General features: G+C 34.9%; 1 protein-coding gene across 1 annotated transcript; it reads left to right on the forward strand.

The window, feature by feature from the left end:
• Nucleotides 1-771: 771 nt before the first annotated feature.
• LOC116011983 (EIN3-binding F-box protein 1-like) lies at nucleotides 772-4491 on the forward strand. Its single transcript, XM_031251436.1, has 2 exons — nucleotides 772-1009; nucleotides 1726-4491. Exons 1-2 carry the CDS (start codon nucleotides 985-987, stop codon nucleotides 3648-3650), a joined length of 1950 nt encoding a protein of 649 aa, XP_031107296.1. The 5' UTR covers nucleotides 772-984; the 3' UTR covers nucleotides 3651-4491.
• Nucleotides 4492-11738: the final 7247 nt, after the last annotated feature.

Raw genomic sequence — 11738 nt, forward strand, 5'->3', positions numbered from 1 at the left:
ATCCATGGGTGTTTGATAGATAGATACAAAAAAAAATGTAATTTTTATGCATTTTGCGAAATGATTTGTAATTAAATATTAAATAAAATAATTAATTCTATTTTTGTCCTATATTGATAGGTGATAATCAATTTTTAGTTATTTTTATTAGACCATCCACATTTGGTCCTAGTGTTATTGTAACATGAGTATTGGTCCTTTATTAACAAAATAATTTTAATGCGGTTAAATACAAAGACATTTCGATCTTTAATTACGAATTTCTTTTTAAAAAATAGACATAAAATATAGCAGTAACAACTCACTTTGTATAAAAATGATCGAAATGTCTTTGTATTTAACGATATTTTAACGATTTTGTTGTTGGAGAACAAAAAATAGTGATGTCACAATAATACTAAGATCAAATGTGAATATTTTAATAAAAAGAATTAAAAGTGAACTGACACCTATAAATCTCGGATAAAAAATAGAATTAACTCTAAATGAAATTTAGTAAAAAAATAAAATGTATTGAATTGTAGAAGAGGCTAGGTTAGGGAGGAAGAGAACAAGTGGTGAGGTGTGAAGAGAAGGATGACTGGAAGTGCCGGTTTTAGGGAATGATACATTGAACAATGTTAGAATGGGAGGAAACAGGTGATGGTTTTTGTATCTAACTATGGTCCTGACACCTCACCAAATACACTTAATTTAAGAAAACAAAATTGACCATGACTATTTATGTGCATGTATATATACACAAAAACTGTAAGAAATTGATCCCCATCTTCTTCTTCTTCCTCCATCCTCTTTCCTTTCTCTCTCTAGCTTTCCCCTTTTTTTTTTCCCTACTCTAAGTGGGGTTTTTTGCTTGAAAAATCTGGGCTTTGGATCTGGAATGCAAATCTTGGCCGAAATCCTAATCTGGGTTGTGTTGATTTTGCTACTAAATCTCATCTTTTTTGCTCTCTCTTTGGGGGTTTCTTCTGAAAAGAAACAGCCATGCCTACTCTTGTTAATTACAGTGGTGAGTTTTTCTTTCTTGATCTTTTTAGCCTTTTCTTTTCTGATTTTTCTTTTTAATTTTTTGATCAATCTATTTGTTAGTTTATGTTGGGAATAATATTAGATTTATTAGTGTTCTTGATTTTCTTTGCATACTTGTTTGTATAAGTACATAGTTATTGGCAACTTGTTTAATGATGGAGTAGTTTCTATCTGTAGCAGAAAGAAACATGTTTTCGGAAACCAATTGAATTGATAGATTCTGTATACTTCTATCTGGCTATGGAAAAAAGAGGGCATCTTTGGTAAATGTTTTATGGATGTTATTATTGTTCAGAATTTAAGTAGAAGATTGGAAATTATTGTATGAAACTTTGATAAAATTAAATTTTATGATCCATTTGGCTAGATTAGAGTTGTTAATGGCTAAAAGTTTATTCCTAATATGGATTTCTAGTGGGAGTTCAGGTAGGATACAGCATGTAAACTATATGAATAATATTGTTAGATTTAAGGGTGCCACAAATTGTGAATCAAATGAACAGAAAGTTTATATAATCGAGGGTGAATCCTTCTATGGAGGACAAAACATTTGTCCAAAAAAAGTGGAGATTTTTCCAAAAAAAATTGTTTGGATTGTTTCAAGAATTGTTTTCTCTTCAACTTTAGGTATAAGGATATATGCAGTTTACCTGGAAGAAAGATATTTAATTAATTAGTTCCCACTCTGGTTTTCAGGTGATGATGACTTCCTTGCTGGGAGCTCATTGTGTTCTGCAGATTTGGGCCTCATGCTATCTCTTGGTCATGTGGATGTTTACTGCCCCTCTAGAAAGCGGGCGAGGATTACTGGCCCATTTGTTGTTGAAGTTCAGGAAAAGAAACCATCCATCGAAGCTCTTCCTGATGAATGCCTCTTTGAGATCTTTAGACGTTTGTCTGGAGGCCGTGAAAGGAGTTCCGCTGCTTGTGTTTCCAAGCGATGGCTCATGCTCATGAGTAGTGTCCGCAATTCTGAAATTTTCAGAAGCAAGAGCCATCAGGATCTATCTATTGCTGACAAAGTTGACGGGGCTACAAATGATGTAGAAATGAGCCCCGCTGATGAAGATCTCGAAGTAGAATGCGATGGGTACCTTTCAAGGTCTGTGGAAGGGAAGAAAGCTACTGATGTTAGATTGGCTGCCATTGCAGTCGGGACTTCAAGCCGTGGGGGACTCGGGAAGCTCTATGTTCGAGGGAGCAACTCTGCGCGTGGAATTACTAATGTTGGTCTATCAGCAATCGGGCGTGGTTGCCCATCCCTCAGGGTCCTATCGTTGTGGAATGTCCCTAATGTTGGAGATGAAGGTCTTTTAGAGATCGCAAGGGAATGCCGTTCATTGGAAAAGCTGGATCTATGCCAGTGTCCTTCAATTTCCAACAAAGGTCTTGTTGCAATTGCGGAAAGGTGCACCAATATAACCTCGTTGACAATCGAATCGTGCCCCAATATTGGTAACGAGGGCCTGCAAGCAATCGGAAGGTACTGTACTAAACTGCAGTGCCTCACCATCAAGGACTGCCCTCTAGTTGGCGATCAGGGTGTTGCGAGTCTGCTATCATCAGCTTCTGCGGTCTTAACAAAAGTGAAACTCCATGCTTTAAACATCACCGATTTCTCACTTGCTGTTATTGGACACTATGGCAAAGCGATTACTTGTCTTTCTCTCGGTGCGCTTCAGAATGTGAGCCAGAAGGGTTTTTGGGTTATGGGCAATGCCCAAGGTCTGCAGACTCTCGCTTCTTTGGCAATCACTTCGTGTAGGGGAACCACAGACGTTAGTCTTGAAGCATTGGGGAAGGGTTGTCCGAATATTAAACAGATGTGTCTTCGCAAGTGTTGCTTTGTGTCTGACCATGGGCTAGTGGCCTTTACTAAAGCCGCGGGATCCCTCGAAAGTTTGCAATTGGAGGAGTGCAACAGGATCACCCAAGCCGGTATTCTGTATGCTGTTTCAAATTGCAACAAGTTAAAGTCTCTTTGCGTGGTGAAGTGTATGGCCATCAAGGATATAGCTCCCGAAACTCTAGTTCTGTCCCCGTGCGAAACCCTTAGATCCTTGTCCATCCGAAACTGTCCGGGTTTTGGCAGCACTAGTTTGGCTATGGTGGGTAAGCTTTGCCCGCAGCTTCATCACTTGGACCTCAGCGGGCTTTATGGAATAACCGATGCTGCTATTCTCCCTCTTCTGGAGAGCTGCGAGGCAGGGCTTGTGAAGGTGAATCTTAGCGACTGCCTGAATTTGACGGACGAAGTGGTGCTAGCCCTAGCTAGGTTACACGGTCAGACGTTGGAAGTTTTGAATCTTGACGGCTGCAGGAGGGTTTCTGATGCGAGCTTGGTGGCAGTTGCTGAGAACTGCCTTTTACTTAATGATCTCGATGTTTCGAAATGTTCAATAACTGATTCCGGGGTTGCTGTGCTGTCTCGTGGCGTACAAATGAATCTACAGATTCTTTCGTTGTCGGGTTGCTCTATGGTATCGAGCAAGAGTGTTCCTTCTCTTAGGAAACTGGGAAAGAGTCTGCTCGGTTTGAATCTTCAGCACTGCAATTCCATGACTTGCAGTGCAATCGAATTGCTCGTGGAGAATTTGTGGAGGTGTGACATCCTCTCGTAATCCTATCACGTATATGGATAATGGATGTGGATGTGAAGGCATCGATCGCATACAAAGGGTATTCAGGGAACTCGAAACCATACACGTCTTATCGGATCAGCCCCGAGCGATGGAAGTGTAGATGCTTGTGCTTTTTTCTCCCATCTGCTCGGGGCTCACGGAGTTTTTCAGCGACTTGGTTGTTTTCCACCGAGCCACGGTGGGCGCCTTTTTTCACCATATTTTTGCAGGTACACTGAAACCCGCCTGTTGAAACCTTTTTTCCTCCTCGACAGAGGAGGCTCACCCCTTTCTCGGCCATTGTCCTGAAACAACAGTTTTCACTGGCACCATGCCACCCGAAGATCCACGAGTCTGAACCAGCAAGTTCCCTGGATGTGGAGCGCTATAACACGGTGATGCTTTTGCCTCATTGATTCTTCGATATGCTTTCTCCACTCGATATCAACCCCCCAGCCCCCCGGAGTCGCCTAGTACTTTAATGTTATGCTTTTGTTGTTAAGTTATACTTGGAATAACTGCTTGTTATGCAGAGTGTACTTTCTTTGTGTAATATTGTCTGTGTGGAGTCCTTTAAACATATTGTGCTTTTCATGTTTAGAGTCTGCTTGGTTTTGTAATGTATTTGGATATGGGATTGTTGTATGTTACTCTGCTTCTGGGGCATGGATACTGATGCTAAGGCTCTGGCCATGGCAACCTTTCCTAGGTTGTGTTGGCCTTTTCAGTCTTGGTTTTTTGAGGATGTTTGTGTCCTATTACATCAGGTTCCCTGCTTCTCCTGCTGTGTACTGTGCAACAATTTTGTTATATAAATAAACTTTGAGTCAGTTTGTGAAAAGTTTGGTTGCAGTTCTTCCTTTTGTATGAAAGAATGGTGTGGTGTTTACTTGTTTGGTTGATTCTTCCCTCCCCCAACTCTTCTTGTTTATTGGGGTGTTTAGGCTTACTTTGTTAGTAAGCTCCCCTCGCCCCATGGCTTGATTGGATAGTAGAGCAGATTACATTGACTCAACGATTCATTAGGTGGGAGAATTAGTGTCTGGTATTCACAAGAGGCCTAATACATTAGGTGAAACTTTTACACTGTTTCGTGTTCATAAGAAGCCACCACATTAGGTGAATATTGCGACTGTTAGTGCTTGATGCTATGTTTGTCTATAATCTATCATCTAGAAATCAACTGAGCTGCTCATGCGGAGATTACTCATTAGGCGAGAGAATGCTTATACTGCTACTGCTTGATGCTATGTTTGTCTATAATTTACTATCTAGAAATCAACTGAGCTACTCATGCGGAGACTATTCATTTGACGAGAGAACCATTTTCTGGTGTCCATAAAAGACTTATATTATGTCAGGGTTCGGGCCTATGTCATTGCTCGCAATCAATCACTTAAGAATCAATTGAGCTGTCTGTGTGGGCAGGTGTGAATATTTCATACTAATATTTTCAGGCAAGAAACAATGGTTCAGTTCTAGAAAAGTAGTTCCTTGAGGGAAATTATATTCTATAAGATGGTGGAAGATGAAGATAAGAAGAATATGTAAAAAAAAATCCTGTAGATATATACAGGCAAACTAGAAAACAATATCTTTGTGTAGATGATGATGGTGATAATTATGAAGATGAAATGATGGCAGGCAGAGAAGCAGCCATGTTTGAAGTGTTGAGTACAAAATATTGATGGGGATGGAGGTGTAATCAAGAAGTAGAAGATTAGTCATAATAGCAGGAGGAGGAGGTGGTTGAAAATTGCTTTGCTTGCCCCCTTCACATACATCTTTCAAAGATGCATGTTTGCAGGTTCAATGAACTCTACTATTTGTAGGCCCAGCCTTAGCCATCATCTCACCTTTTCTTTTTCTTTTTAGATACAAATAAAATCCAAATTTCATGGTTGCAATCTGCATCAGCTTTACTATATAAAGTCAAATGATAAAGATGTTAAACATCTTTTTTAGAGTTTTTATATTTTCCCACTAGGCTAATTACTCTATTGATGGTGTGCAAATTGACCAAGTCCATTAGATGGGACAAAGTATTCATAGGTTGCAAGTTAAGGCGGTTGTTATACAGTAGAACATGGTTCATACATCGTTATAATTTTTATTTTTTTTGAGTTCTATTAACTCTATTACAATGTAATATCTGTTCATAGCTACTTTCGCCTCTACTGAGGCTTGAATCCACCCCCTCCCAAGTGGGGGTGCAACCGGGTGCCACTAGATCATAAGGTCTTTAGCAAACTGTAATAGAATTAAAATGATACTTTAATTTTACTATAATGAAACTACTGTCCAGAAAATAAAACTAAAAAACAGAGCAAATTATTGTCAACGAAGTTGTAGTATAATTAAATGATATTTTAGTATTGCTATAATGAAACTGGTGTGCGTGGAAAATGAAACTAAAATCCAGAGTCATGCAATAACATACATTGTCAAATGACCTGAAATGCAATTAAAATAATACTTGAACATTACTATAATTAAACTAGTGTGTGGGAAAATAAAACAAAAAATTAGAGCTGAAGCAATAATATAATGTATATTATCAAATGAAACTATTGTAGAATTAAAATATACTTTAGTATTGCTATAACGAAACTAGTGTGGAGGAAAATGAAAGTAAAAAACATAGCAATATTGTCAAATGAAACTAAAGTGTAATCAAAATCATACCTACTTCATGGTCCATGCTGCTATATAGATTATGGTCCACCGTAAAATTTGTCAAGCTAAGGTTGCTAAGTCAAGTATTGGATCAAATATTCAAATAGTTGAACAAGGGGTGATCTTATTGGCAATTTATATCATGGATCATGGTCCACATAGTATTATGGACCTTGGATCAATACGACGAGATACATAATTTATATTCGTAAAGTACATAATTTCATAATACAAGACATAAAAAAATCATAACACAATACACATACACATTTTATATATTTACTTATTTTTCAAATCTAATTCAATTACATAATTTATGTTCATAGGCACAGAATTTCACAAGACACAATTACTAATGTGTTTTAGATACAAAATTCATACTCTTAAGATACAGAATTTCATAACGCAAAACACAAAAATTTACAATATACGACACATACACATTCACCAGCGTCTACCGTAATAATTCGGTTTCTCAATGGTTTAGTATTTGGGAGAAAAAAGATTGGATATTAGTAGTAATAATTCGGTTTCTCAATACTGTTGCATGTGACTAAGAATAATAACATAGATGATCCGATGAGATCTACCCTCAAAATGACTAGCTGGGAGCGTATTGTGGACCATGGTCTATGTAGCAAAATTGAACATAAAGAAATAGCGTCGTTTGATTTTAATTTTAGAAAGAAAAAAAAAGAAGCTTGTTATCGGCTTTTTCCTAGTCCGTTATTTTTGTTTTTTAGTTTCATTTTTCATACACTAGTTTTATTATAATAACAGTGAAATATGCATATTTGTATGAGCTCTGCTATCCAGTTTTATTTTATACACACAATAGGTTCTTCATTATAGCAACACTAAAGTATCATTTTAATTCCACTACAAGTTCACACAATATACATATATTCATGAATTATGCTGTTCAGTTTCATTTTATTCATACAATAGGTTCATTATAGCAACACTAAAACATCATTTTAATTATACTACAAATTCATTTGATAATATACATATATATGTATCAGTTATGCTATTCAGTTGTATTTTATACACACAATATATTTATTATAGCAACACTCGAGTATCATTTTAATTATACTACATGTTCATTTTACAATACACATATCTGTAACGTTTATGCTATAATAAGCTCACGATAACATCTACGCCATTTTACAATATACATATCTATAACGTCCACACCTGGCCTTGAGCCTCGGATTCATGGATTGGACAGGCATTTGGCCAACCAATAACCCCATCACCTACAAAAAATGTTGTTAAGATAAATTAATCTCCTAATTAAACTCCAAACAACTCAATCAGCACTTGTTGGCCATCCATATACAATGTTTCTACAATATAATCCAGTGCAAAGTGAGGAGACAAGCATAACTATTCTAAAAAACGATTGCTTTGGTTGAGATTGATGTCATGATGCAATTTTTTGTTTCTTTTCTATTGCTTTGGTTAAAAATGTCACCATTCATGTACCCACAAAGAAAAAGAAAAAGAAAAAAAAAAAAAGAACCAATTCTGAGTTCCTCACTTTAGTCAGCATTCATGTCCTTGCATAGATACCAAACAATGCAATGTAAATAGAAAGCAACTGTGAAGACAAGTATCCAAGTGGGTTGGACAATTCCAGACACCAATCAACTTCATCTGATAAAAAGGCAAAACGACAATAATGTATAATTTGATTGCCTGTATGTATGTTTCTTCAATTTTAATTTGTGCTGTCAATCACACTCTAATCATCAACGTCCTCACTACTACTACTGCTTTCTCATTTTTCACTCCACAATTCACACAACCCTTGCGTTTACGGTACCTTTAACTTCAACTTGCATTATAATTTTTAGTCACTTTTTTTTTTCTTTTTCTCTCAAAAATATGATTTGTTTCTGACCGCCCAAAGCTTTTTTATTGGAACCAAGAAGCTATACTGTTAATATTCCACGGTCGTGAGGCAACCCCAACCCAATTAGTTGAATATAGCAAATTTTACTGTAGATCGTCCACATAGCATTGTGGACCAAGCATTATATCCGCGCCTGTTTTTGACATGTGCATAATGCCCACATTTCTTCACACATCTTTCTATCTTAGCTTGTCTAAAACTCATCAGTTTTTGGCCCCAAATCACGCACCACCATTAAAGATGGCAAGATTCATCCTTCATTAATTTTAGAACTTTCTCCTAATTTTTTTTTTTTTGAAGATCTCCTAAATTTCTTTTTTTTTTTTTTTGAAAAGGTCTCCTAAATGTCTTTGATTACCAAAGTTGCAATTCAATTTTCATTTCTCTCCTAATTAATTGAGCATGGTTATGGCGAATCCTTCAAAATCTTTGACATGATCTTTATATTGGAAATTAATATATAAATAAAAATCATATATTTTACGGTATTGGTTTTAAACATTGAGCATATACTTTTGATAAGGCCTCATTTATTTACAAAAACGGGGTCACAAATGTCATGTCGTTTGAAGCAATTCCATGAGGAAAAACATGGTTGCCATTAATTTATATTCATTTTACTGATTAACTAAATATTTCAAAATTTAAGAGATAAAAGAGAAAAATCAAGATTACGAATTAAACAATCAATTTTAATTTTTGACAATTTCAAAACTAATCATTTAAACAAGCAAATGTACATCTTCAAAGTGTAAATAAATAATTAAAATACACGATAAATTATTAATTAATTAATCAACCTAACTAATAAAACTAAAGCATATATCTCAAATTTACAGTTTTTTTTTTTAAATAAAATGGATACTTGATGTCTTCCATTATTAAAATCTCCAAAAAAGAAATAAGATAAAAAGAAAAATGGTGACTTTAATTATTTGATTTATTTCTTTCTATTTAATGAATTTAAATTTTAATATATATTTTGAGTTCACTTAATATAAACATAATAGATTGTTTAAAAACAATTAGAGCAAGGCCAAAAGTGTATTTTATTATCCTTACTATATCAATATATACATTCATATTTACTAAAATATTTTAAGGTAAGGGTAGGGGTGGGTGAGGTTTGGGAGGGAGCCCGGCCCCCTACCCCTAAAGTGGCTCCGCCCCTGACTACACCACAGTTTCACTTGAAATTGTACACATGACGTTTGTTCAGGTATTACAATCATCTCATATGTGTCGGAATGGATTCTCACTGCATTTGTTTTTGAAATCATGACTGCATTTATTTTTGAATGACTGTAAAATCTATGATGTATTTAAGCTTAAGTAGCATAATAAGAAACTGTAAAATACATTTTTTACATGTGAATGCAATGTTGCATGCTATATATAACAATGTTATCACGTTTCATGAAGTTTTTGGCTGGCTGCAATGGTTCAAAATGAGAAGATTGTGTTTTAAAAAAAAAAAAGAAAAAAAAGAGAAGATTGTTGCTGCGGTGAAGCTCGTAGACGGTAAGAAATGGTGCGGATAGGTAATGGAACCAAAACTGTTTTTTTTTTTTTTTTTTTTAATTTTTTTTNGAACCAAAACTGTTTTTTTTTTTTTTTTTTTTAATTTTTTTTAGATGCACGTCGCGGGCATGCCATTGGACGAAACAACCACCGTTTCTTCTTACTTAATAGAATGACTTGGGACCATGATCCACACAGCTGTCTAGACCATTTTTCACCGTATAACAATTGATTGAATAGTTAACATCAAGTTATACCATGGATAAGAATCCACCTTTATATTGTGGACCTTGGTTCAAAATGACATTCAGATTATGTGTTTGAAATGTGCCTATAAATAAACTAAAGGTATATAATATGTTAATTACATACATATAATTTATTGACTGTAGACACATAATATGTTAATTGTATATACATAATATGTTAATTGTAGTAGACGTAATATATTAACTGATGATACATAATATGTTAACTCCAACAAATAATCTAAATTCTGTTTTGGACCCTAGTCCATGGTATAACAATTGATAGTTACATTGGTAATCATAAAATTTCAAGTTTAGTTTTCCGTGGATGTAGTCTATATATATATTGACCTCTCATTAAATTAATTGAGTTGTTTTCAAAAAAAAATAAAAATTAATTGGGTTTGAATAATTGTGCCAACTGATTTGTAAAAAGTTGATGAACATGTCAATTGTATAATTTAATAGGCCCAAATATGGAATGTATGGCCCATATTATATAGTTAAATATTTCTAAACATTTTAAATAATTTGACTAAGCTAAGGGGGTTCCAATGTTGAATTCAAATGTCTTTGAATTTAAATTCAAAATGTAATGTATCGATGTTAGTCTCTCTACTATAAAGGTATCCAATTTAAGTGAAGGGGATGGCGTGATTAAAGTATTCAAGTCTTGAAGTGTTCAAAGATTCAAATTTCAAGCTAGTATTCAAGTTTGAAGCATTCAGTCAAGTATTTAAAGTCCAGTACTCCAATTCAAAAATTCCAAGTACCTTTTTTTTTTAGAGTAAAATTCCAAAGTCCTTAATTTAAGCATTTCAAGTATTTTAAGCTCAAGTTTTCAAAATCTAAGCATTTCTAGTATCAAACATTTCTAGGGTCATAAGACGACATTTATCCAATACATTCTCAGGTAATGAGTCTTGGTTTCCATCGTCACTCAAGAAATAAACGGGTGAAAAGTGTTGGAGGGAGTGAATTTTCACGGGTTCTATTGCTAATTTGTTAGATGTGTGCAAATGAGAGAAAATGCATATGCACTGGCCGTTTTAAAAAAAAATTATTTCCTGATGGTTGCTCTTTTCTACGTGAGACTCCCATAGAGTATAACTCTCACCACGTGTACAAATTTTATAGAGTAAATAAAAGTGAATGAACAAAAACAGTGACTCACTTTATTTTTTAAATCAATCAAAGGATGACACCTCAACAAATATAGTAAAAAATGAAATAAAAAATGAGAATACATATAATATTACTCTTCTACATGATCGTCGTAGTTTGTGGATCATTGGGACTTTGGGAGGCCCCAAACCATCTCCGGCAAATTCTCTGGGAGGATTGTGTTTGGGTTTCAACTTTCAAGGCAACATTTTTTTTTTTTTTTGAGAAATGGTTTCAAGGCAACATAGTCTCCTATTTGGTGCAATTTAAAATTTTGAGGTATTTCCTCTCCGGTTGATCAACAATACAAGCTTTGAAATAATTAAAACAGGACACAGAAAAAATAATTTAGCATTCAAATAAGTATCAGGCTAAAACTTAAACTGGAATTTATATCCTTTCTTTTTAAGATGCTCCAAACCCCCCACTTATACACCATTCTTTTCATTCTATCAAACGTATGACAACACCAGTCATGATGCCTTCAACCAAATTGCCACCAAGCTGGGACCTTAGGCTTTTTTTTTTTTTTTTTTTTTTTTTTTTTTTTTTTTT

Source organism: Ipomoea triloba, chromosome 3 (genome assembly GCF_003576645.1).
Source record: "Ipomoea triloba cultivar NCNSP0323 chromosome 3, ASM357664v1".
In the NCBI taxonomy this organism is placed as follows: Eukaryota; Viridiplantae; Streptophyta; class Magnoliopsida; order Solanales; family Convolvulaceae; genus Ipomoea; species Ipomoea triloba.

Coding starts and splice junctions, on each gene's coding strand:
- LOC116011983 (XM_031251436.1), top strand. CDS start 985: ATGCCTACTCTTGTTAATTACAGTG. Junction 1,010..1,725: donor TACTCTTGTTAATTACAGTG/GTGAGTTTTTCT, acceptor TCTGGTTTTCAG/GTGATGATGACTTCCTTGCT.